General features: G+C 42.8%; 5 protein-coding genes and 1 non-coding gene across 9 annotated transcripts; 3 read left to right on the top strand and 3 right to left on the bottom strand.

Moving 5' to 3' along the window:
- Window positions 1-212: 212 nt before the first annotated feature.
- LOC119560753 lies at window positions 213-1,426 on the top strand. The gene is made up of 2 exons (XM_037874371.1): window positions 213-397; window positions 456-1,426. Exons 1-2 carry the CDS (start codon window positions 379-381, stop codon window positions 1,238-1,240), a joined length of 804 nt encoding a protein of 267 aa, XP_037730299.1. The 5' UTR covers window positions 213-378; the 3' UTR covers window positions 1,241-1,426.
- A 134-nt stretch (window positions 1,427-1,560) lies between these two features.
- Window positions 1,561-17,135, bottom strand: LOC119559876 (chitin synthase chs-2). Of its 4 annotated transcripts, none has more exons than XM_037873006.1 (11): window positions 17,063-17,135; window positions 9,629-9,824; window positions 8,943-9,186; window positions 7,545-8,774; window positions 7,216-7,486; window positions 5,229-7,159; window positions 4,469-4,645; window positions 3,389-3,589; window positions 2,800-3,165; window positions 2,632-2,733; window positions 1,561-2,257 (listed from the first exon to the last, which is right to left on the bottom strand). In XM_037873006.1, exons 2-11 carry the CDS (start codon window positions 9,769-9,771, stop codon window positions 2,087-2,089), a joined length of 4,836 nt encoding a protein of 1,611 aa, XP_037728934.1. In that variant the 5' UTR covers window positions 9,772-9,824; window positions 17,063-17,135; the 3' UTR covers window positions 1,561-2,086. The 4 variants fall into 4 exon arrangements, 3 of the variants coding, with proteins under 3 accessions (XP_037728934.1, XP_037728935.1, XP_037728936.1); XM_037873007.1 differs by lacking the exon at window positions 4,469-4,645 and adding an exon at window positions 4,210-4,386; XM_037873008.1 differs by lacking the exon at window positions 4,469-4,645.
- On the bottom strand, window positions 10,692-11,740 carry LOC119559877. The gene has a single exon (XM_037873010.1). The coding sequence runs from the start codon at window positions 11,631-11,633 to the stop codon at window positions 10,794-10,796; it is 840 nt and encodes a 279-aa protein (XP_037728938.1). The 5' UTR covers window positions 11,634-11,740; the 3' UTR covers window positions 10,692-10,793.
- Trnar-ucg lies at window positions 12,503-12,575 on the top strand. Its single transcript has one exon. It is a non-coding gene; the product is annotated as a tRNA-Arg (tRNA).
- Window positions 17,136-18,406: 1,271 nt separating the features above from the next.
- Window positions 18,407-22,344, top strand: LOC119560750 (ubiquitin domain-containing protein 1). The gene is made up of 5 exons (XM_037874367.1): window positions 18,407-18,575; window positions 18,690-18,811; window positions 18,880-19,129; window positions 20,119-20,359; window positions 20,641-22,344. Exons 2-5 carry the CDS (start codon window positions 18,727-18,729, stop codon window positions 20,812-20,814), a joined length of 750 nt encoding a protein of 249 aa, XP_037730295.1. The 5' UTR covers window positions 18,407-18,575; window positions 18,690-18,726; the 3' UTR covers window positions 20,815-22,344.
- A 1,269-nt stretch (window positions 22,345-23,613) lies between these two features.
- On the bottom strand, window positions 23,614-25,466 carry LOC119560335 (odorant receptor 83a). Its single transcript, XM_037873727.1, has 5 exons — window positions 24,906-25,466; window positions 24,650-24,849; window positions 23,916-24,462; window positions 23,768-23,857; window positions 23,614-23,692 (listed from the first exon to the last, which is right to left on the bottom strand). Exons 1-4 carry the CDS (start codon window positions 25,464-25,466, stop codon window positions 23,798-23,800), a joined length of 1,368 nt encoding a protein of 455 aa, XP_037729655.1. The 3' UTR covers window positions 23,614-23,692; window positions 23,768-23,797.
- Between the last annotated feature and the right edge of the window lie 1,522 nt (window positions 25,467-26,988).

Genomic DNA, 26,988 nt, shown 5'->3' with positions numbered 1-26,988 from the left:
GCGTAGTTTTACAAAATAGTTTTCTAGATTTTGGGCTTTAATATTTTTCTTGAATTTTCAAAGAGGAGAATCTTCACCGCAGCAGATTGGCGCTAATCTAATTCACGGTCTCAAAAGGACTGTCCCAACACGAATGAGCTTTCAGATATGGCGCATGCGCCCTTCTTCTGACATATTTTATAAGCTTTGACTGCTTTAAATAAAGGGCTTGGAATGCATTTCCGAATATTCCACGAAATCAACTGGTAGCCGCCACATCGGACCGGAGAACCGTACGTCACATTGTTATACACACCGAATCGAAGCAGCTGCCGCCGAAAAATCAATATCTTACCAAACTTCTACGTGGACGGTTGAAATCGCTTAGAAACGCGCAATATGTTTTCCCGTTCGCAGAGTAAGTCGTCCAAATAATGGTAAAATGTGTTTCAGATGGATACAACATGTTTTTACAGGTGCTCACGTCATGGTTGGGGTGCTCCTGGTCCTTTCAAGTGGCTATCAGGTGGAGTCCTATGGCTCTAAGGATATTTTGGCAGATGCCCTGCTGACGGATCTACTCAATCGTATGGACAATGATATGCAGGTGGGCTATTACGACGTAGACAACGAGGCAGCCGCAGGCCCCAAGGATAATGTTGACCTGGTCTCTCGATCGGAGTACGCCAGGTTGTGTGATGGCGGAAGCGACTGCATCCTGCCATCGGGAGCAGGTTCCAATCCTTCCTTAAGGGACCACGAGTTCATGCAGCATAGCTCGCTGTGGGGTCACCAATTCATCTCTGGAGGAATGGGAGAGGGTCCCAATAGGTATCCAACCATTGTGAAGAACGATGCTGGCCTGCCAGCCTACTGTAACCCCCCTAATCCGTGTCCTGAGGGATATGACATGGCGACCCAAGGAGGCAGCTGCATTGTGGATTTTGAAAACACGGCCATCTTCAGCCGGGAATTCCAGGCTGCTCAGGACTGCACCTGCGACAACGAGCATATGTTTGACTGCTCGGATCAGGATAGTGCAGATACCGGATCGGAGAAGAGTGACTTGAACTCCGCTGTGGAGCAGTATATCCTTCAGATGGGCCAGGAGAACAGCCTCAACAATGTCAACAGCCTGGTGAAGAAGGCAGGGTATCCAGCAATGCCCGATCCGCGTATGGATGCCGCGATCATGAATCCGTTCCTCCAGGGCGATCGCCTTCCCATCGCCGCCAAGAAGGGCAACCTGCTCTTCCACTAAGCTAGCTCGCTGATACCTCGAGCATATACGACCATACCTACATCGTTTTCCATATTGGGTGTCTAATTCTATTAACTATCATAGTTGGTTATCAATGTTGTCCCGCAACCAAAGTCTAGAAATGTTCCTTCCTTACCCGCAAATAAAGTTATTCATATTAAACAAGGGCTCAAAGCCGAATACAAACACCTATTGTTCTAAACGTACATATGTACCCATGGGTGGAACTAGAAGCTCGGTATAAGCCTGGAACTTTTGGGGGAAAAATGTTATTACTTTAAACAAATGTATATTAACCAATTTAATTAATAATGCGAATATTTCATTTGATAGTTGTATTTCTATTTCGTATCAAAAGTTGTACAATCTATCAAATCAGAAATTATTTATTTAAAAGAGAACTATCTTCGTTATGTCAAATAGATAAATAGGTCATCTTACTGCTGCACTTGCGAATCAGCTTTGCGTTGAGTATTTTGTGTCAGCATGCACTGGTCGTGAGTCCTGGTGGATCCACTCGGGAATTGACTTAAACATAACCTAACAAATGATAGTATAGTACATTGTATGAATGTTGTTGCCACCATAGGCGTTCAGCCCACGCACACGCACACATCGGCACTGGCAGTGTGATTAGCTAAGCATAATGTTCGTTGTGTCGTCAGGATCCTCCTATGTCCTGAATCTCTCTCGCGTCCCTATATATACTATACAACACAATCTCTCCTGACTACAACTCTAGGTGTTGGCTTAGTCTTACGTTTAGGCAGTTTATGGAAAGAGGCGGAATTCGTTAACAAGTTTTCTAGGTCTAGCTTAGCACTATGTCTAGGATGTACGGGTGATTCACAAGCGGCCTGTACCATTGCCGCCGTTGGTGTTCTGGCTCCAGGAAACCTGGTGATGCGGGTGAGGGTTCCGGGTGGTCAGCCGCAGAGAGTTGCCATCGCCGTCCTCGTCAATCACGTGCTCGTAGCCCTGGTTGATCGTCCCGCCCCCATTCGAGCCGTAAATTTGCTGCAGGACAGGAGGAAATATTTAGTTTTTGAATAAAATTAAATGAAATGTATTGATTAAAAATTTTGTTTTTGGGCTTGCCAACTTCTAACGTTAATGAACAAAATTAGCGTACCTATTACCCTCTTAGGAAATGGGTTACGTTGGGCTACACAGAAACTCATCATGTTTGGTTTGAAATTACATTTACTTGTGTGAACATTTCCCACTTAGGACCATTCACTTTATCAATATAATTTCAATTTGTTAGAACCATTGTGGTTCTGTGATATAATTCCATATATTATTACTCCATATATATATATGGAATATATTCAAAAGTGTAGTGTTTAAAAGCTAAATATAAAAAAAAATCATTATAATTTATATCCTACCTCAGCAGCACCTCCGTTAACATTGAACACATCCTTGATGCTTATGCCGGCATTTGAAACGCGTCCGCTTCTTTGATTGGGCAGAGCTCCATTGTTGTTGACCTATATAACACATTGAGGGTTAGTAACCGTGCTTTTAAATGCCTTAAGATTATTTTCAGATCTTACCGGGGCCCCAGTGGTAATCCCGTACTCGTTCTTCGCACCCAGAGTCTGCATGGCGGACTTCCGCCTCTCGGCCATCACCGAATTCTTGCGCACCTCCAATGCCCTGATTGTCTCGGCTCGCATTGTGAGGCGGCGGGTGAGAATGGGCGTGGCAGGATTGTTCTCCGCATCGGCAGTGAGTTTCAGGAACCGCTTCTTAAAAGCCACATCCAGGGTGCCGATTTGGCGACGCGGCTGCCGCGCCTTCTCCAGATTTTGGATGGTCTTTCGCCTAGCTATACGATCTGGGCCGGAACCGGAATCATTGTCATAATCTCCATCGATGCCCTGTAGTCTCTGCAAGTTCTTTACGATCTCCACTGCATGCTGGATGGGGTAGAATCATACATATTGATCGATTATATTACAATACAGAATACTTTTTTGAGGAAAAATATGTACATTTTTCTTTGGTTTCAAATTAGTAAAGCATTTCTTATTATACTTAAAGATTTCTTTTATAGATACATAGGAATCGTATTTTGAGTACAACCATTAAAATGCAATCAATCTTAGGGTAATAAATATTTTATAGTTCAAGCAGACTAACCTTATCTATTAGTTGATCCTGTGTAAGATCCTCTGATTTCTTCTTGCAGAAGTTCAGTTCAGTTGAGGCCAAGATATGCGAGATGGTTCCGAATCGATGGAACAACATGGCCGTAAACTGAATTATCAAAATAAGGGCAAAGAAGAACACAAATACCAGACCAATCGGTTCCAGCTGCAGATACTCCTTGGATATGTGGACCTATGGGATGATACAAGTGATTAGCGTAGGGCCTGGAGAATCCCGATTTGGGTTAGTGACATTTAACGATTTGGTTGGTTGACGGTTTGGGTTTGGATAATGGCTGATCTTAATACCAATTGTTGGTGATTGTGGCATGTTGAGGTGTGATACCATTTGGGAGGTTGGTTATATGTCGGGGTTGTTTATATATATTTATTTGAACATATTGTATTGATGTCGGAGGAACAATGAACATGCTTGCCATAACTCTGGGCATGTGTACAGAACAGTGATTATTCAGAAGGGGATATTTTGCTTACAGTTTACCGTGTTTTCATTTGGGGGCTAACTGTTAGAACCGCTTAAATGCCAATATGTTGTTCTGTTGTTTTTACATGATGTATTCGTATGATATATAGCCTGAACCGTTAGGATGGGGCTCAATAAACGGAAAAACCGAGAACAAAGAACATCATTAGCTGATTGGTGATGTGACATGTTGAACGGGTAGTAAACATTTAGAGTGAAACAGAGGACAGGCAGGAAGTTAGAGGACCCTTCCAGAGGTTTTAGGGTAAGACAAAACACTGACAGCACAGTTGTGGTATTTAACCTCGTATAAAGCTTGTTTTATAAACCTCAGATGTCTCTTCGATATAGGTAATGTTCGTTTTGACGCCCAACGGCCAAATAATGTGTAACTTGTCCTTGTTCAGTTGCAACAAGAAGACAATCAGCACGAACAAGGCGTTGGCCATGAAAAACGCAAACACCGACTTGTTTCGCAGCTCAATCAGGTCAGAGGCAATGCGGGCCTTCGTTTCATTTCAGATCGTGGTGCCAAAGAAAGAAATAAACCAAAAGTTGTGTTAGTTCGGCCGGCAAGTTGGCAGTTACCTCCTGGGTGGACTCGTCGTAGGTGATGTTCGTCCGCACTCCGAAGGGCCACTTCACGTGGATGTTGTCCTTGTTCAGCTGCAGCAGGAACACGATCAGCACGAACAGCGCGTTGATCATGAAGAACGCGAACACCGAGGAGTCGCGCAGTTCCTTGAGATCTTTAGCTATGCGGGCCTACAAGAGCGTTATCCGATGCGGCGGTTGTGTTAAGTTGGGTGTTTCGCGTGTCGGTTTTCCGGAGAAAGTATACACAGCGAACTATTAGGCTGGCTTCGGCGAGCCGAAGTTTCCATTCTCTTTCAAACTTTCTAATACCATTTTAGCTTTGAAATAAAAATATTTTATGTTGCTTCCCTTGCTATATACACAATTGGATCAAGATTTCACATATAATATTTTTTAACAGTGAACTAGAATAACATCCATACAAATATGGCATAATTTCTTATTTCTTCATTTAGTTCTTTTAATTGGTAATGCTATCTTACTTCAATTCTAAATACGCATGCATCTTTATTTCCTAAGCTATTAAATGGTATCGGAATGTTTCAAATACACAAGATTACCAAAGGTAATATCGGTTTCTATTAAAAGCAAATACTAAGTGATCGGATAAATTGGCTAATATAAATAATTCAAAATGAATTTAAATTGAAAAAGAATAAATGATTTGTCGACAATCAAGAAGATTACTAAATAAGTTTGATAAGTTTTGAAAACCTGATTCTAGACTTGGTAAACAAAGTGGTTATCTCACCTGCTCCACTGGATCATTGTCGATGGGATAGAGGTACTGGTCAATGAGGTCCTTCCAGAACTGGATCTCCGTGCTGGACAGGAAGTCAACCTCACCCTTTCGCACATCCGGATCCTCGATCCAGTACGGGTTGGTTAGGAAATCTCGCTCCTGCTTTGGTTCCGCGGAAGTGTCCGAATCCGATTCGTCCGATTCATCTCCTGACTTCTCCGCCACCGAGGTCAGCAAGTGGTGATCCTTGGAGCCACTGGAGGTGGTCCTTCTCCTTCCGTGTCGGGAGGCATGATGACCGTGGGGATCGACAGCACTCTCGATGGTGTCCATCCTAGTTTTGATCGTGTCCAGCGATTCGGCGATGGAGGTCAGCTGCTGCTTTTCATCGGAGGTCTTTCCGTGGGTGCAGAATATGCAGCGGAAGAGTCCGGCGAGCGAGAACTCCACGGAGCCCTCCTCATCGCCATTATCTCCTATTCCGCTTTGAAGGAAGCTCAGCATGCTCTTCTGCTTCACCCGCTTCTTCGCCTCCTCGGCGGCCTTCTTCTCCGCCTCCAGCTCCTTCTTCGTCTTCTTAGCCACCACCTCACGGGTTCCCCAGGAGACAACGTTGAGGTTGATAATCGAGTACAGGATGAGCAGCAGGTACATAGATGGGATCGACAGCAGATAGATCAAGCCGCATGTTATGCACCAGAACTCTTGTGGATGCAAACATGCGGCTATGAAGAATGAGCCCACCATAGATATCAGGAAAATGGCAGAGGGCGAACCTATTCCGTCCTCTCCCAACTGCAAGGCCGTACCCACAATCACCGCCATCATAATCAGGGCATATGCTGTCGATAAGACCTGGGCCACAAACAATTGGATGTTCGACTTACACGTGAAGCAGATAAACATAAACGCCAGGATGGGCACAATGTTGTAGTGGAAGGAGGTCCAGTTGTCGATGCGGAAGGCAGCCACAAAGGCACCCACCAACATAAGGAAAATGGTTCCGGGTCCCAGGATCGTACCGCCCATCAACATCATTTGGTAGAAGATGTAGAGCAGGGATATGTTGTCATTGATCTTGATTGTGCGCTTTGCATCCGCCAGCAGGTCCATAATGTTGGCTATAGTCGAGGGCACCCATCTGCGCCGCTGGTTGTAGAACTCGTTGAAGCCCTCGGGACAGTGGGTGTACGCATCACTGGCAGCCGAGTACTCCACACGGTAGCCCCTCTGCAGGAGCAGCGTGCAGAGCCAACGGTCCTCGCCCTGATCGTACTGCACATAGTGACGAGCCTCATCCGATCGCGTGGTGTACTTCTTCATCACGTTGTCATCCATGAGGGCCTTGCCTCTGAACAGTGAGAAGCAGCCGGGGGAACAGAGCACACAGCCAATCATGTGCTCCGTGGCCTTCTGCAGCCAATGACCAATGGCGTACTCGAACAACTGGTACCACACCATGGGTCCCGATCCCACGGGATGAATACGGCCACAGGCGGCTCCCAGGTTCTTGTTCTTCTTCATCAAATCCACCAGAAGGGTAACCGCATTTGGCTTGAAGTCAATATCTCCGTCCAGGGTCAGAAGGTAGGTGTTCTCCGCGATAGCATCCTTGCGATCTACCGAAATGGGCAGTTCCATGAGGCGATGGCCCAGCAGGTAGTACATGTACATAACCTGGGACCAGCGTTTTCTGTGACGAATACGATCCTTGTCCTTCAGATGTGTGATGAACTTGGTTTTTCCCGGAAGGGTCCACACCAAGCGGCCTCCATACGGGGTGGGGTACTTCTTGGGCGGACGCAGCCTGATCGTGGTCTGGTGAATCTCGGAGGCAGCCTCATCCATGGTGGCGATCAGCAGTTTAACGAACCGATTGCACTGAATGTCGTCATCGCTGTGGTCAGAGATCTCGAAGGCGTCGTCGAAGAAGATGTGGGCTGAAGTAGAAACGATGGTTAGATGGGCATATACCTCATGACTTAGCTTTACTTACTTTCGAACTCGTAGTAATCCGGATCGAGGACCCTCAGATACTTCTGCGCCACTCGGCGAGCACACTGGTCCTCGTCCATGCGCATGATGCTCTTCAAGAACTCAATCATCTCGTCCTTGGTCTCGTGCCACATGGTGGCGCAGGAGTAGATGCGAGTGATGTTGTCCGAGGACTTAATGGATGGTTTGTTGGGTGCCGAAGAGCGGTCCGTGTGCACCGATATGGTCTCGTAGTATTCATCGCCCTTTTCCTTCTCGATTTCCGAAAGATCCTGCAAAGGAGAGTTAAGACATTGATTTCATATAGTTTTTTATACCATTTCAACTAACCTCTGTTTTCACATCCGCCTGATCATCCCGCCGTCTGTTGAGAGCCATCGACTGATCGATCAGCAGAGAGGAGTACATGGGCTGGACGAACAGCTTCTCGGTGGTGGCCAGACGCTCACACTTGGGTGTCCAGATGTGCAGTGCGATCCAGGTCTGACTCAGCAGCCACAGGATCCAGGCCCAGGCCATTTGCTCGGTGACGAAGTTGTTGAACCGGAAGTTAGAGGGGCTAGTGAAGAACAGGTAGTCCGGAATGGTGTCGTGGAAGAAGCAGGGATCGTCAATGCGGATGCCACAGGCGGCGATCAGGAACGTGACGGACAAGGGAACAGTTAGACTGACGGGGAACGCATAGCTGAATCCCTGGATGAGGATCTTGCAGGCGAACTTGCCGAAGATGTAGCACAAGTATGCGCCGAATATCTGCAGAAGCAGGACATACACCACCGTGTTGTAGGCGGCATCCACATCCACAGTGTCTATATTGGCCGACTCCAGGGTATCAGGGAGAACACCGCCCAGACCCGCGGGCAGTTCGTAGACGATGATCTTGTGGGGCCCAAAGGCATCTCCGTACATGGCAAACAGATTGCCGGGCTCCTCGCCCTGGGCCCAATAGATCAGTAGTGTGACCGTGAAGAAGAGCAGAATCTTCCAGATGGAGAGGAATATGTGGCAGAAGTAGCGGGTGTACTTCATCTCCTCCTTGATGCGACCCAGAGCTCGAACCAGGCCAAGCGGGGATTGAGGCGACACGTAGTTCTCCCACCAACCGCACGAGATCATCACACAGGCCACCGGGATGACCCACAGTTCTCGGCGGTTTTCCAGCAGCGGCCAGATCACCAGACCCGTCACCTGGGCCGCCACCGCGGCCAGGTCGATGATCACCTTCACAAACCGCTTGCCCTCCTTGGAGGTGCGCGACAGCAGACCAAAGATGCCCGGTACCACGCACAGGCAGTTGGTCAGCATGGCGCCCTGGATGGCGTCGATCTGGGGCAGAACCACGAACATCAGCAGGGCCATGCCCACGGCACTCATGCTCTCCATCAGCCAGACGAAGAGGAAGTGCCCCGTCCGCGGCACCTTGAACGTCTTGAAGAAGCAGATACGGGCCGACCGGATCAGGGCTCCGATCTCTGGCAGGGCGTAGGCTATCAGCAGCGCCCAGATCCAGGCCACTCGCTCCTCCTCGGGGAGCCGCACCACGAAGCTCTTGTCCCGACCCTTTTTCGAAATAATAGAAGGAATAACAAAATTAGTTAGGTTTCAGCTAATCAGGGCTCTAAATTATATTCTTTAATAACAGGCTCAAAACGTCCGATCAAAAATAAATGAATTACTTATCATTATAGAACCATATCAGACCTTAAACCTTTAAGTGAGCCAACTTACCAAGTCTTTATTGCAGTACTCCATCTTTTTGTCCTTGCGCACTTGCGAGGTCATGAAGAGCATTGTGCCCTTGGCGATAACGCCACCGGTTAAAACTATGATAAACGTAATCACATAGGCGAAGATCTTTAAGATCTTTACGGTTAATTCTAAGCACTCCTGGTTCGCCGTCGATCCGGTCTCAATCTTGATCGGCGGATCCCGGAACACATCCCAACCCTTGGTTTCTTGTATGGTGCGTTGACTGAAAATAGGGTTGTAATTGGTATTGGTATTAGTATAAAGTATAAACAAATTGAATGTAATGTGAATAAAATATTTTAAAAATTTCGAAAGTGTTTATTAAAATATGATATTATGACAGCACATGTCATCTATTGGCCGAACCCATTTGAGAAACGCGATCAACTCACAGACCACTGATCTGTGATTTATACGAATGCTCGCTCGACTGGATGATCTTGACTTCCGGCACTTTGTAGCCCCGGCAACGCCCTGTACTGAAAGTGACTGTGAGGCAATAGCGGTCGGAGCGGGTTTAATTACAGCCGTCTTGCTGAGACACTTTGGTTCCGGTTGCCTTTCCGCGGTAGCTGGCCACCATGAAGCCAACCAGCGACCGGAATACATTTGGGGGAAACTCTTTGGCCGAAAAACCCGGCTGCCAGTCCCGAGTTGAGACCTACCTGCCGCCGTATATGTCGTGAGTCAGGGGGGAGCTCTCGTCGTCGGTGAAGTTGTTGTCGTCGCTGTCGCCGTGCTCCCCGGCGGTTCCCGCTCCGGCTCCTTGCCCCGGAGGGGCCATCGGGCGATGCCGCATCGCAGACATCTCCCACGGTTCGTGCTAGCCCCCAATCTTGGCGCGGAGTGCCCAATGTTCGGCTGCAAAGAGGCGGGAGAGGGGTAAGTAATTGAGCCCAGGTTGCGATTGTTCGATAAGCCGGTTTTAATGGACAAGTAATTTATGGGTATGGGAATCGGCTCCCAAGGACAGGCGTCCTTTGACTCCGCCCTCGGACCGGTTTGTGCCTCTTATTCAAGTTCCAAGATGAACCTTGAAAGCTTCTGTTACATGTACAGACAAAAAGAAACCATATGTATAGCCATTTCAAAAGTCTAATTTGGAAAACATTTCCCTAAGGCACGTAATTCTGGTGAGATATACAAATACTGCATTAAAATTGGTCCGGTTCTGCATAAATACAATGAAAATAATATGGACCAATCTTATCTTATTTTATCCGTGTAGCTGAACATAGTGACTCATGGCTTTGGAATCTCTTCGATTAACTTTACATCTCTCTGGCCAAGATCTCGTGTGCTTCCAGATGTTTCACACCGGCTTTTCACTTTCACTTCGTAGTTTTCAGCACAGAGTTATTTAAGAAATGGTTGGAGCTCTGTAAGTCGCATGCACCACTCGAGACTTCGATTCGCCTCAGTTGTTCCACATGTGGCACGGAACTGAAACCGATGTTGCCTGGGTCTTCTTCTCTTTTTATGGTAATTAAGTACGATTACTCGTTTGAATTGCAGCCGCAGTTACTGCTCGTATTGTTCTGCCAATGCAGGCCTTGTGCCAGATTCTGGTCCGAGTGCAATATTTGTGATTATGAGGCAAATTGAAGTCGGTTCTCAATTGGTATTGGTCGTGTAGGGGGGAGATTTGGGATGTATAGGAATTACCATTTATCAAAATTATACAAAGCAGTGTAGTTTCAAATATTGAGAGATTTAAAACCCGAAACACAATATTTGCGGGAGACCACAAATTTATTGCCATTTCTAAGTATTGCGTGTTATTACTAGTTGTGAAGTTTTACAGAGCAGAAAATAAAGAAGGTTTCGCGTCTAGAAATCATTCGTATCGGGAATATCATAAAATATATCGGAAGAGCTAGGGGACACTTGAGGAGCTGAATCCGAAACGGGGTCTTGAGACGTTTCTTCAATGGGGGCGGACTCCGACGGAGGTGGAGATATAGAAGTTTCCTGCAGCCTGTAAAGTTTTTCCCTGAGCCTGTGACACAGTTGCACAGGTGTTACGATATGATTGCAGACTATGGCTTTCCTGGGCGACCCTTTGGGCAGGGATCCTCCGCTTTGTCGTTGCCTCGCGCGAACATCGTACTCGTACTTGCGATTGGTGGTCCTCTGTGGTATTTTATCGCTCCTTGAAAGGGCCTCGGAAGGATTGCTTTTCCTGCATTTGTTGGACTTGCTCGGCTGGGTTTCCCGAACCTGCGCTGCATGAGAAGCATACAGATTGAAACGGCTGTCGAGGCTGAGCTTCACCACCAGAACGGATCGCTCGGTTTCGTAGTTCCGACGGAGGGCCTCCAGGTGCCGGATGAGCTGCAGATCGACCGGATTGACCGACCGGTGGGCGGTGACCTTCCGCAGCCGCTTCGTGATCTCCACCTCCGACATAAAGCACTTGACCAGCCTCTTAATTAGCGCGTTGAACTTCTGATCGCTGAGGGGCCGCCGCTCGGATTCCACCACCCGGAATCTGGCGTCTTCCACCTGGTCCGGGCGAATCTGACCCTTCAACATCAGCGGTGGTAGCTGGACACCCCTTTTGCTGCCCAACCCAGAGCTGCTCAGCTGGGTCACATCGAAGGTCCGCTTCACAGTGCCCCCAACGCTCGGCTTCTTGGATAGTGAGCCGGAATTCGCCGAGGTCTGCATGGTTCGTCTTACGGGGTCACAAGATCAAAAAACAAATTTTGGGATTCTTCTATTGCATTGCTAAGTTACAAATAATCTAAACAGTTGACTTGACAAATTTTACAAATCTGTATAAATAGGGGGAGGGCACCAAAAAGTAAAACTTTTGGCAACGCTTCTATAGAGTGATCTTTTTGCTGCACAACACAATAAAACCATATATCCGTTTCTCAGCTAACCAATATAACTTGTTAGTTAATGGTCCGACTTTAAAAATTTTTAGAAGTTGAAAAATTAATTAAAATAAAATTTGCACTGAAAAAATGTTTGGGTGCCACAAACTTTTTGAGATTTAGAAGTCCAGAAAAGAAAAGTATTATAAAACCAATACGTAATAGGTAGGATAATAAAAAGATATATAAAACTGCTCTTGGGATTAAGTAGGCTTTTAGATAGTAGTCTAAACAATAAAATCAAATCTGTCACTGCAGTCATTAACAAAAAGTAGAATAGAGATACGAATGAAATAATCATTACAATTTTAAATAGCTGTTTAAATCTGAATCAGCTGGAGTCCACGAAGAACATCTGATTGCTTAAAAGGATGCTGTGGGCGGCATCTGTCCCCCTGTGGAGGATTCTGCGCACATGGCTGCTATGTTGCCAAAGGAAGGGACACCCCAAAGGACGAAAACGTCCCACACCCACATATAATATATAAAGAGGAACGCATAATTTTAAGCTTACGGCAGCGCAAGGGTGGCTTTTACACATATGTATGTTTAGAGGAGTGGCAGGATGCTTTCGTAGCGAAAGTGTGGTGAAAGTGTGTCCTTGGACAGCGGGCGTTTCGTGCTTTATAGGGCAGGAACAAACGTGACTTTTCAACAGACCGTGTGGCCTAAAGGATAAGGCGTCGGACTTCGAATCCGAAGATTGCAGGTTCGAGTCCTGTCACGGTCGAATTTAAATGCAAATTTAATTTTTTTATATGCTGGTCCTCATTTTTTGTTGCTCGGAGATTTTTATTTTGACTGACTCTGTCGTTAAAACTGATTTAGTAACTATTTGGCATATTTTACCTTTTCGAAAAGCCATCCAAGTATTTTAAAACACAATAAAAACCCGTTTCCTCTTCGTCTGTTTGGCAACACAAACTCAATTTAATATGGGAAAAATACGCAATTGAGCAACCATCGGACACAAGTCAGCAAAAACGATTAAATTGGCCACTGCCAATGAATATCCAACAGAAATCTTGTCTTCTCTGGTTCTTCTAAATGTCAAATGTCCACTAGAATGGTTCTTATGTACCAGTTGAACTTGGATCAGTTATGAATTAGCAATAATAAGTCCTCAAGCTGAAGTTGCTTGGGAGAAATTAAATTATTTATTCGGTAGTTTAATTTGATTTAAACACTAAATTTGATATATACGAGATCCGAAAAAGCTATAACTATATATATATAACATCTATATAACATCTGAGCATTATTAAGGGAAATAAATGGGACCATTTAGTCAAACAAATATCCGTGGCAGATTATATTTTCTCATATGCTTTTAGCTTGTGATAGCACCAGATATGGTGCATATGGTGCTGTCGAATTCTATGATTTGCGATGGCAGAGAGAGGCAACATTTTTAAACTTGAACTGGGTTCAATAAAAATTTAATTTTTGTTGAGGAGGATGTTGGAATTTAGGAAGAGTGACCAAATTTACGTGTAACGTTGGAAGTCATAAAAGCTAGCATAAAATCATGAATGAAGAAGTCATTTTATGACCACATCTAGTGGAAAAAAGGTATATTCTTGATGTTTGAAGAAACTTGTAGGTTCCCGTGGAAATGAACTTAGTTAACCCCCAGCCTCAACATTGTAGTACTTTTACCCACACACCGAACGTGCTCGCCATACCAAATATGACCTAAGTGGAAGAAAATACGAAGTACAAATCCCATTAAGCATTCATGTCGCGCTTTAAATCAACGCCGAGGGCTAGAAAGATCGAGCCCGAAAAGGATTATGGCTCCGCAATTGACTTGGCAGAGTTGGAGAAACGAACATATTCTTAAATATTCTCGTTCGCAGTAATAGATCTCCGATAGCCAACCGGTCGGACGAGTAGGCTAACTGGAGCGGGCCAACTGGGGTCTTGGAGTCGGGTCTTTTGCGCTGCCCACCGAAACAGACAATGGGACACAGCTGCAGGCGTTGGGTGATTTAATAATTTGGCTGTTGTAATAACCACATTAGCGCCTGGCGGGGATAAAGGGTGGGCGCCGGAAGAGAGGCAAATAAATGTATATTGGACGAAACATAATGGACAATAGATACAGAAAAATCAATCCCAATTGCTTTATCAATTAAATATTTTCTCGGCTTCACTAAAATGTTCTGTTGCGGCTTAAATATGTTTCATTCATCGTATTAAGTTGGAACTTGAGGTCCTTATTATTTTATTCATCTGCACAGTCAGCGCCTTTTTGGCATACATGTATACAATTAATTTTGTTTTCTGTGTAGCCATAAACATATGTATCTGCTGAATGCTTTGGCTGTGGGGCTAAGTCAGAAGCCGCCAAAGAAGGCGAACAATTAAAACCTGCGCTCCACCGACAGCCAGCCAGAAACACAGAAAAAAGTGAAAGTCAGATACTTGTAAAAAATGTTATAGAAATAAGCGAACGCAATCTATGCGGTACTGGCGCTCAGATACCAAGTCGACTCAGAAACAGATACAAGTTGGGGCTGCAGCAGTTGTTGCTGCTTGGGCTGGCGCATAAATTGATTGCTACACTTAAGCCAACTAGTCAAAACGGGAACGCGGCAATCGAACCGGCCACGCCAACCAGCTGCCGACCGAATGTTGCCTATTGCCTATTGCCTTTTGTCGATTGCCGATCGCCGATTGCCGGACAACCAGTTTTCGGCGGACAACAGGAAAACCAGCGAGCTGCGGCCAAGAAATATGCGCCAATAGGAGTAAAATCGCAAGCATTATGTGAAAAATTTCAGGCGAAGTAAGCCGGAACGAACAGCGAGTACAATGGTGACATGGCCAAGATGGGGCAAGTCTTGGAGTGGGGACCCGGGGGAGGGAGGCTCTCGGGAGTGGGTTCGGTGATCAGTGGTCAGCTCTCTGGGATTGGCCGTTTAAGCCATGGACTTAAGTTTGCCACGGCGCAGAGCCACAATTGCTTGAAGGTTGCCTGCAATCCGATTGCAGGAATGCCAGTATCAGTATGATATCGACTCGGGTGATTCATGCCCGCAGACACCAGACAAGCTACCTTGGAGCTGCACCCAACATTGAGCTCGAAAGTTCACTTATGAAGCTTGAGAGCTTATTCCACTGATCTAAACACGTTTGGGTTTCTAGGGATACTTTAGTTATCACATTTATATTGTTTAACAAATTGCAGTTAACATGAAACTCATAATATAAGCTAAGTAGAAACCTCTGTGTTGAATTTTTACTGTAGAATTTTCCACAAACCAAAGCCGAACTATTATTGAATATTTCCTGCTCTAATGAAAAGTCTGAGAGAGAATATGTTCCTTTGAAACTAATCGATTTTCGAATAAGAATACAAATATTAATTCGCCCGTCCTAAATCGATAAATACCGAGAGTACTTTCCGACTCTGGTTGCCTCATACAAAAATAACATCCTCTTTCTGTTCATATCTATAGATATTTCAAGCCAACTTATTAAATGTTCAGTTCCTTCACCTTTAGTATCCTGTTTGTCTGTCAACTCTTTACCGTTATATTTTTGCAAATATATAAAAACCTTTTTGACTTCAGTGACTCACATTCACTTTGGTAAATAATTATGCAGCTTTGTTGTTGCGGGCTAATCCAATTAAACAGCATTCATTTGCAGAAAATTTGATTGTTTTCAAGTTTGAGATATAGTTAAATATATGCCACTGGAATAAAGTCAACCATGATTAGTCAAGATCGAATCAAGGTACTTTGATTATTTCGAATGAGTCACAGTAAAGCTTAATGTTTGGTTTTTACGTAATGCGTAAGTTGAATCGGAACTGGCACTTCATTTTTGGTGTTTCTTTTATTTGGGTTTTCTTGAGACCTGAGAATGATTTGTCTTTTGTTCGGGCTTCAGTTCGAGCGTTCATTGATGAGTATATTTTTGGTTTTGAAAGACTTATCCGATGAGTGGTCATCTTTAATGGCATAGTTTTTGAGGGCTTTAATTTTGAATGAGAGGTATGAGAAAGAAAGTTATAAGCTGGTAATGAATTACTTAGCTTAGATTATTTTGGGAAATCCCCAATGTAAGCAGCTACACCATTTTTCCAGAGGCCTTTAAACTATTTGAATAATAATAGTTTTACCATTGACTTTGAAATTGTTGGGCTGGCTTGCCACTTTAATTGAATGCTACAAACTACAGTTACCTGCTATTTGGAGAGAAAACAAATAAACATTGACTATTTGCAGAGGTTTTGTTTGGCAGCGCGCCACTCGAAAGATGTGAGCAAAATTTAAATGAGCAGGCAGTGAGAGAAGAGACCTCGAGACTTAAAAACAGAATCTTGAAGAGGAGGCGTCTGAGCGAAGCCCATTGGAAATGCCAAGCGGATGAGTGGACGGATTCGGCAATTATAAGATGATCCAGGTGAAAACCTAAGCCAGGTGACATTTCGCGCTGGAGACCTCTGTGAAAGCAACCCAAAAACCCCTTTGAAGTGCTAAATGCCAAGAAAATCTGCGGCCTGACTCGCCTGGGTTGTCTAATTTAATTCATAATTTATAGAACAAGTTGCTCGGTTTTGGGTGTGTTGATATATTTCGGCGAACGGGTTTTGTGATCCGCAAACAACGCAAATTGTTTCCAGCTCCGAAATGCTAAGATAGCCAGTCTGGCTGCAGCTTGTAAAAAGCAAAAGTGTTGCTAACAAAACCCGTTAGCAGCGGCAGAAGCAGAAGAAAAGAAATGAAAAGCGAGAAGCTGGCAACGAAATAGAAAGAGATCCGTAACTTTCACATGCAGATGTAAGGTAGGAGAATTATACCGTTGCTTTCTGACGATCGTATGGCGATGGCGATGAAATGGCACAAAGAAAAGTCAAATAAATCGGGCTATTGTCTTCCACAGATAGCGAGAGTGAGAGACTTGGCCAGGTGAATGTTGCTCCGAGCTGTTGGCTATAAGAAGAACAGAGGAATTCCGAACTGAGGCACTTTTCACTGCATGGACTGTGGATTTTGGCCAACTTCCTTTCTCCCCAGCGGAGTCGCCTGCGTGGCCCACTGATTCAAAGACTTAATTTCGTATTTGATTTCTTTTCATTAACTTTTTCTCTATTGCTTGTGTGTTGGTTACATTGTTGCTGTTGCTGTTGCTGCACTAAACTTTTGGCCCACACACACTCGCTCACTTTTGGCCACACTCAGACACACGCATGCGCGCACGTACCGTTTTGTAAGACGTTTCTCTCTTTTTCACTGCCGTCTCGTCCGCGCAGCTCTTTTCGGGTTCGTTGTCTTCGCCAAACTGAATTGAAGTCTTTCGTTTTTGCCCACTGGAAGCGCCCGCTGCCGGCGTCGCAGTCGCTGCGCTGCCTCTGGAAGTGAATTTTTATGAGCGCTTAAGCTTGTTATTCTGTTTTTACGGGGACCGCTGCCTCTTTTTTACTCGTTTTTCGAGTGGTGAGTGGTAACGGTTAACCAAGTTGGTAGTGGGTCCTCGAAATAATTGTGCGTTTGCCCAATGTACATAATGCTTTATATCCTTTCAAATTCGATGTCGTGAATTTTTTGGAAAGCGCAAACTGCGTAGTTAAATAAATAATAGGAAATGTTTTTTCTATTTTTATTTTTCTTAACATTCGAAATATATTTAAAAAGTAAGGGTAAAAATGTCTTTAGTAACCAGTAGTCAGAAGTGGTTTACCGTCTTTCTCTTCTTTCACCACCTCTTTTCAGTCAATTTACTCCTTCCCACACTGCATGTGTGTTGGATTTTAATTTGCATGCCTTTATTTCTTTTGTTTTTGCGACAACTTTGGTCGAGGTCGTCTGGTTTTTTCTTTCAGCCGCTTTCTGTTGGCGTCTTTTTATTAATGCTGCTCCAATATTCCGATCGAAGAGCGCGAGAGCTCCAAAATGGAGAGAGCGCTCTGCAGCTGGAAGTAATTGACGCTTAAATTCGCTTGCATTTACCGTTGCCTGGAAAGTCCCAACATCGTAGTGAACTATGCTTAAACTTGATATTAGTCTAAAAGCATGTTCTTCTTTGGTATTTTGTTTATATTTCCAGGTTTAAAAATGGGTACGATAGTTAATGTATCGAAGAGATTGTACCTTAAAAATTTTAACGGTGTAACAATTTATGCTTTCACAATTTTAAATTTCAAAAATACCGATTGACTTGCCTAGCAACAAAAAACGCATTAATCGGAAAAAATACCAAAGAAAAAAGGAGCGTATATCCGGAACTAGTTCATATATAAGTGCAATTTTAAATTTCGTTACACTTGCAAAAATTACATGTACATAAATGATTTTTTAACAAATAATCTGAAAACATGTAATAATTTTTTTGGAAAACACAGATATTTAATATTATAGAGTCAGAAAACCATTACAAATAAATGGTGACCAACATTCTAACAAATCCATTAAACATTTTGCAATTTTTCGGAAAATATAAAAGACCCACCGTAACATACTTACGATATATCGTTTTCGGTATATTTCAAAAGACTCCCTGGCACTTTTTAGTGACATTCGGTCGCAGTGCGTCGTATTTTGGCGCTACGGCTGCGGTCACACTGGTCCTGTCGCACAAATAAAATAATAAATGAAAAGGCAGAAGGCAGCACAAGCAACAATAATAGAAATAAACAGCCGACCCGATAACTGAGCACAAAAATAAGGCGTACGTAATATAGACGAGCAGGCAAACAAGGCGGCTGTGCGCGGCGGAGGTGAGTATCCGATATTCCCAGATTCCGAGATTTCCACTTTCCGGAACTGGTGTACGTACATACGTGACCTACGGATGAGTGTACGCATATATATGTACATATTTCGCCCGATAGATCCTTCTTACCGGAGCGGAGTGGAGCTGGTGTGACAATGGGCGCCTGTGTGTGTCGCGCGAACCCCGACAACGAGACGATGAGCGTCTCCTCGGCGAGCATCTCGCGTCCGGCCAGCGCAGGTGAGTGGCCTTCGCCATGCCTCCTATACATCCGTCTATATAGCCCGTGTACCCTATACCTACTCTAGGCATCGCCATGGGCGCTGCGCGCAAAAACCGACCGCTGTGCCACGAGACCATCCGGTGGCGATCGGACGTCCCGCTCACCGAGGGGCAGCTGAGGTCCAAGCGGGACGAGTTCTGGGACACGGCGCCCGCCTTTGATGGCCGCAAGGAGATCTGGGATGCGCTGCGGGCGGCCACCAACGCGGCCGAGGGCCTCGACTTTCAGATGGCGCAGGCCATCCTGGACGGGGCCAATGTCTCAGTTCCGAATGGGTGAGTTGGTCCTGACAAACTAGACCGGGACGGTTTGGTCGTACTCGAGTCAAAGGATTTGATATTTAGGTGCTTCGAAACGTTTCGCGTTTAACAATAGTTTAAATGATTTGAAACTTCCGGTATAGAAGTGCTTTGGTATCTAACATCAAAAGGTCTGCAAAGTCTCCCTAAAGATATAAAACTATAGTTTTTGAGACTATTATTACATAAATTTGATTTAACTTTCGCATAATTTACACTGAACTTGACATTCGGATAGTTATATTTTGTATTACAAATCCGACAAAGTCCCTAATGACACGGCATGCTAATTGCCATCGTCTAGAAAATCAATAATGTATATAGAGGTTTCACATGGCCATAACTCCATTAATGCATGACAGCGATTTGCTGGGGTCCTTTGGTGGAGACCCCGAGGGTATCATAAATTTGTGATGAGCGCGCGTCAAGAGAGAGTAAAAAAATGGACTAGAAATAGGAAGGCTCAAAGGAGTATGCTTTATTGCTGAATGATAAATATAAAAGACATTAAAATAAGCTAAGTTTTAATTCAAAACTATAACTTTAAGAGGAAATATTTATTAAAAATACATTTACAGTTGTCACTTGAGTGAAACTCAGTACTCAATGCTTAGAGTATTTGAGGCGTCGACCACACACCACAACTTTCTCGCGGTAACGTTTTTATTAGACATCGATTTTTGACTGACACTCTGGCACTTCCTCGGACTGTAGACCATATTTATTTAAGTGCAGCGCTGACCTTTCCACCACTTTCGGCGTTGCATGCACCAGTGTCCTTGATGAGGGCTCCCTACGTAATTCCGTTGTTATCTCTTGCCTTATCAGACTTGGCCCACTTGGCATTGAATCATTAGCATTAGGCTCAATAGAGTGACAAATTTTTTTTGGGCTGGCTGGGGATTTCCGATAAGATAGTGATAGCGGATGGCCCACCTGGTTACTAACGACTCTACTTTTCGCAGATACCTCACAGAATGTTACGATGAGCTGGGCACCCAGTACAAGGTGCCCATTTACTGTCTGTCATATCCCATAAATATCGTAAAGGAGGAGAACGGACGCGACTCGCCTGCCGAATACTCTGAGCCAGTGGATGGCGGTACCGAGATCTTTTTGAAGCTGCGCATATCATCGACCATGACTGATGTTAAACTACCGGTGTACTCCAAGGACACCGTGGGGCAGTGCAAGAAGAAGCTTCAGGTGAGCTCAGCAGTTCAACCATTTATCGATTGTTATTTCCATGTACCCAGTATATGGAATAACTACATGAATGAGTTTACAACCTGTAAATGTTCAACATGTTTGAAGTTTTGCTTTGGTTTTAGTATATATTTAGGATTCCAAATATAGAAATCAAATTTCTATAAATTTGAAATAGAGCAAAATCTTATTGAGTAACCTTTATTACTAAACCTGTTACGATCTTTTTACTCAATTTTTTATGAGTTCTACTTATGAGATCCAATTTAACGTTCTTTCAGGCCGCCGAGGCTGTCGACGCCTGCTGCCAGCGATGGTTCTATAGTGGCAAGCTGCTGGGCGACAAGGTGCCCATCGATGAGTGCAGCATACACCAGGGCTACGTGGTGCAGGTGATTGTAAACACGGAGCACTACAACCACGACAACAGCACGAGTACGGCGCACGCCAGCTAGCGGCGCAGTCAACTCCCACTAGTCAACAGCAATAGCAACAGCAAGGAGCCACGACAGCAGCCGCAGGATCAGCAGCAGCAGCAGCAGCAACAACTTTTGGCCAAAGTGGGCAGCGGCATTCGATGGAGGAGGAATGCCATATACTCAGATTACAGCACAAGGAACCTTAAGGGGAATGTACAGCAAACACCGGAGCATCAGCGGGTACAACAGCAACAGCATACTCATTGCATTTATCAAAATAAGCAACAATTGCAAATTGTTGCTCTGTCTGCCTTGTTGCTGTTGCTGTTGTTGTGGCTGCTCGCCTTGTTATGCTTTGTTTAATATATCTATATATAAAATATGAAACAAAGATCGAAATCGTGTTGCTGAGGAAGGGAAATAGGCATGGGAAATGATTATAAGATACATAAATTATAAACTTACATATATTTTTTTGATAATAATTACTTGGTAATAATACAATGGATCTAGGCGGTCTACAAAGCATGTACTGTCAACTGTATATGGAACCTGCTGTATTGAGCATTGTAACCGAGATTTTCTCGGACACTCGTCTACTGAAAAACTGAAAAAGATGTACATTTTTATAAAAACCAAATTGAAGGGCCTCTATTAACTAATTGTAAGCAAGTGTTAGTTCATTTGCCTAATGTACATGTAATGTAAAAATAAACAAGAACTGTAGTATTTGGCCGCAATAGAAAGCATGCAACAAACAATTTTTGATACTGTACAAAATGCCAATCACAATATTATGAAAGTGAACATAATTGTGACAAAACCCAGAAAAAACACAAATTGTTAAGCAAATTCCTTGCTCAAATGTAGTTAACACGAATGAGGGGAACACATCGCGATAAGAGAGATGGAGCGAATGCGAGGTAGGGAGTTGAAGAGTTAACCCAAGTACCTTATAAATGTATATGATTTAATTGCTTTTAGAGTCGATAATTATCTCTCAAGCACATCAATTTCTTGTATAATTTCTTTAATAAATTCGATGCGGTCAAATGACCGTTTTAAGTCCGCTGAACTACAATAAGGCATTTATTCCGGGGGTATGAATTATCTAACTCAATTTTATTGACTTATTGTAAAATTAAGAATTAGGTCAATACATCCACTGATGATGCTGAATGCAGCGACAGTCTACAGTTTTTGCATATTTATATTTAGTAGCGAAATCAGATGATATCAAAATCCTTTGATTTTAGAATCTCTTTTTTTAATTCAAAAATAATAAATATGTTATAACCTTTAAATAAAACTAGTGAAAACATTTAAATAATAAATTTAAAATTTGATAAGTTATGCCATTCATCTAATCGTTTTCAGTATAAGTTACCGTATATATTCCACTGACGGCCTTTTTTTAATATTTCCTAACATTGTATTTTAAAAATGTCGGTGCAGAAGAGATCCAATATATCAAATATTTCTGTAACGCACTGCGAGAGAGTGTTATTGCCAAAGTTGAAACAATTATTGAAAGAAGCAAATAAAGATCTATTGAATGCTTATATATTCAAATGCGCTACCCATTTCTAATAATTTATTTAAAATTATCATTCAACTAATCTTACTAAAACACAACTATGCTATTTTCTATTCTCGTAAGTCCATCTTTTGCCGCCAGCTAAGAAACGAAAAGGCTGTGGTAATAGTCTAGAAAATAGATTGAATAATAATAAGAAATCAAACAGTTTTGGTATGATTACTAAACTCACCCCTCTTCCTAAAAACATCTATGCTATTTTCTATCCTCATGATAGGTAAGGTAAGAAACGAAAAGGCTGTGGTAATAGTCTAGAAAATTGTTTGAATAATAAGAAGAAAAAAAAACAATTTTGGTAAGATATTAATACACTCACCCCTCTTACTAAAATCAAATCTATGCTATTTTCTATCCTCATGAATCCATATTTTACAGCAACGTGAGAAACGAAAAGGCTGTGGTAATCGTATAGAAAATAGATTGAATAATAATATGAAAAAAAAGTTTTGGTAAGATATTACTAAACTCACCCCTCTTACTAAAAACAAATCCATCTTTTGCAGCAACGTGAGAAACGCAAAGGCTGTGGTAATAGTATAGAAAATAGATTGAATAATTTTTTTTTTTTTTTTTGTGCTAATATTTATTGAATAATTAGAAGAAAAAAAAAAGTTTCGGTAAGGTATTACTAAACTCACCCCTCTAACTAAAAACAAGTCTGCTATTTTCTATCCTCGTGCATCCATCTTTTGGAGCAACGTGAGAAACGAAAAGGCTGTGGTAATAGTCTAGAAAATAGATTGAATAATAATAAGAAATCAAACAGTTTTGGTATGATTACTAAACTCACCCTTCTTCCTAAAAACATATCTATGCTATTTTCTATCCTCATGAATCCATCTTTTGCAGCAAGGTAAGAAACGAAAAGTCTAGAAAATTATTTGAATAATAATAAGAAAAAAAAACAGTTTTGGTAAGATATTACTACACTCACCCCTCTTACTAAAATCAAATCTATGCTATTTTCTATCCTCGTGAATCCATGTTTTACAGCAACGTGAGAAACGAAAAGGCTGTGGTAATAGTATAGAAAATAAATTGAATAATAAAAAAAAAAAAGTTTTGGTAAGATATTAATTAAATCACCGCTCTTACTAAAAACAAATCTATGCTATTTTCTATCCTCGTGAATCCATTTTTTGCAGTGACGTGAGAAACGTAAAGGCTGTGGTAATAGTATAGAAAATAGATTGAATAATAAGAAAAAAAAAGTTTCGGTAAGGTATTACTAAACTCACCCCTCTTACTAAAAACAAATCTATACTATTCTCTATCCTCGTGAATCCATCTTTTGCAGCAACGTGAGAAACGCAAAGGCTGTGTTAATAGTATAGAAAATAGATTGAATAATTAGAAGAGAAAAAAGTTTCGGTAAGATATTACTATACTCACCCCTCTTACTAAAAACAAGTCTACTGTTTTCTATCCTCGTGCATCCATCTTTTGGAGCAACGTGAGAAACGAAAAGGCTGTGGTAATAGTCTGAAAAATAGATTGAATTATAAGAAAAAGCAGCTTGTTAAAATGTTACTAAGCTTACCCCTCTTACTCTTTCCACATTAAGATTGGTTATTTTTCCAGCAGTTAGTTGAAACTGCCGACGGGAATTCAGCATGAATAAAAGGTAATCCCTGCGAACCTCCTTTAAATGTCGTTGCCATGGACTTCGCCAAAGGGCCTCACCACATCGTTGACTGTTCTGGAATACGATGTCCGCAAAATAACAGATGATAAAGAGCTCGTACAGTACCAGGAGCAAGTACTGTCCCAAAGAAACCATCCGCATGAAAGAGTTGGCCGAAGTGCTCTTCGTCGAGACAAAAGCGACCAGGCACATGAGGAAGGTGACTTCACCGATTTTCACAAACCATATAGGACTGTAGAAACGCTCCATTTTCTTCAAAGCCGCCACTATATAACGATGGTGCTGAATGCAGTGTACGAAAGACTGCCGGAATGCTGTGGCAAAATCTCGTGAGGATTCTGCAGTTGGTTGTAAAAGTTCTCGAAGAGGAGTCTGCTCCTCTAGAGAATATGCATATTGACTGGGCTCGGCATCAGACACAGATTGTTCAGCTTGCAATTGCCTGTGAATGGATAACTTAATTTTATATAAGTACATACTTGAAGAATTCGATATGAAGCACATGCTGCAGGCAGAATTGTCCTGAACAGGGTACATATTTTCTCGTATTATGCATTTTCGCACAAACGAAGGTTAAGGAATCGGTACTTTTGAGGTTTTTGCCAACATAAGTGATTTTTTAAAATTACCTTAGCTGTGCCATATTGGCTCCCATTAGCACATAGCTTGTGGCCAACACATTCTTAAGGCTGCAAAAGAGCACATCATATTGTCCTGATATAAGGACACAAAGCACCATATGCAGACCACTCGAGGAGGCGAAGGAGGCCGCCACTTGAATCTGTCCCATCGCCTGAAGAAAAAACACTACCTCGTAGACAATGGGTTGCTAAAGTTTGTACAATTAAATTTACGGATATTAATAATTTATAATAATCAACTTGCCGTGTAATCGAAGGGATACCAACAGGCTAGCGGCAGACTCTTATCCCTATAAGCTATGGGAAGGGCCAGCCAGAAAATCGTGCCAATATAACAACAGTATACATAGGTTTTGATCCACAGCTTGGACATCCGATAAGACTCCGCCATTGTGACATAGCTGAATCCGACGGCAGAACGTGGCTCATACTCGTCATTGATTTTGGACAAGATCGCATTCAGCAATCCTGGCCTGAACCGACGAAAGTAAAGCTTCATTGCAATGGTCCACAAATAAATTATGGTTTGAATCAAACAGTTCACGAAGAAGTCCAAGTCGCCCTGGCCGTAATTTATATATATGGTACATACGAACAGACCGGCGATATGCACGCATACAAAATAGTTGAAGAATTCGTAGAGCAAGTCGCAGATTCGGACCAGATGGGCCAGGATCCCAGATCCCTTGACGTAATATCCAAAAGGATACATGGCCGCTATACACATGGTTTGTCTCACAAACACAAAAAGGTCACGGCGCTTGGAGTCGTCTTTAATCGTATCTTTCTTGGCTTTGCTCTCCATTGCGATCAAGAAGTTATTCTGAACAAAGCCTTTTAGGGCTTGTCTTTTATAGGCTAATCGTCCCATGTCTCAATTTCTGAAAAGTATTTAAATATATGGCCCACAACTAAATAAACTTTAAATTACATGTTGCAAGGCTAGCCGCCAACACCTGAATTTGTTTTTTTGTTATCATAAAATGAATAAATGATGGGCAGAATAATTTAATATATAAAAGTTTTCCCTTGAGAATCTTAAACACTTTTTGTTTTGTTTAAGTAACGATTTTTATAAATAAGAGGCTAGAAAGCTATAAAAATACTTACACACTTCGAACCAGTATATTATTATTTTAGTAACTAAATGGTGTATTGTTTTGAAAGTGATTAATTATTCTAAAGCTTAGTTATTAGATATTTATATTAAACGGAATTTCGACGAAGATACTTTTACATGGGAGTTAGCCAACGGAAATGTGCAGTTAGTTTTCAGAAGTTTGGCAACTGGGCCTAACAAATCATAACGCCACTTGGCAACCCATCCATTCAGACCAGTTCTTTACAATTCCTCAGCTGGCGGGCCATCAATTCCAAATAAACCCTGCCTTCGAGAGTCGGAACAGGCGCTTTACATTGAAACCCAGTTGACCATGTCCGAGAGGTCGTGACTGCGATATGTTGGCAGTACTTGATTTCGTACGCCGAAATGCGCACACAACAATGGACGGAACCAATATGTCGAAGGAATAAGTCAGCCGGGAGGAATCCGTCCTGGCTGCTCCATCCGCCCCCAGAAATGCGACAAGTTTCCCTTTCCGTTGATCAATGTGCATGTTGCACACAAAGTGGCGACATGCGACGAGTGAAATATGTGGGTCTGCCTGTGTGCGTTGGGTGCATTGTGGCAGATGCAATCAAGCATCGGGCACTCACTGCTCCACGCCCTCATCCCCCAGCGAGGGTCATTATTTTAATGGGGCGTTCGTGGAGAAATGTTTTCCTCCTTTGGCATCCATTCTTCACCTACTTCATCGCATGTTGAACAGAGCGACATTTTCCTTGATTCATTTATTCCTTAATTTGATGTGTTCTCGTTTCGAAGTAGGAAACACACCTACATCTAAAAACCATACTCAAAACAAGTACACTCAGAGGAAAAATCAAGTACTTTCAGTGTCAAAACTTTGCCAAACTTGGAAATTACAATCTCGAAAACAAAATACAGCTTTCAAATGCGAATTTTGAAGACAGAAAATAGAAATAGAACCGTTCGGCCTACAATCAAGTATGAATAATTCTGAAATCTAGTCATATTTGTACTTAAAACAAGTAATATTTATTAATAAAGAAAGAAAGTTGCAGGCATGATTTAAGGATGATTAATTCTTAAATCAATATACGTTTATTGAAAATTAATATTGGGTCTTAGTTATATGCTAGTAAGAGAACTAAGTATTGGAAACCGAAAATGAAGTAAACGTGATATATCTAAATTACATTAATAGTATAAGTTACATACGACTTGCCGCTCACGGATATTAGCA

Source organism: Drosophila subpulchrella, unplaced genomic scaffold (genome assembly GCF_014743375.2).
Source record: "Drosophila subpulchrella strain 33 F10 #4 breed RU33 unplaced genomic scaffold, RU_Dsub_v1.1 Primary Assembly Seq354, whole genome shotgun sequence".
Classification (NCBI taxonomy): Eukaryota; Metazoa; Arthropoda; class Insecta; order Diptera; family Drosophilidae; genus Drosophila; species Drosophila subpulchrella.
This window is presented reverse-complemented; position numbering and strand designations above follow the sequence as displayed.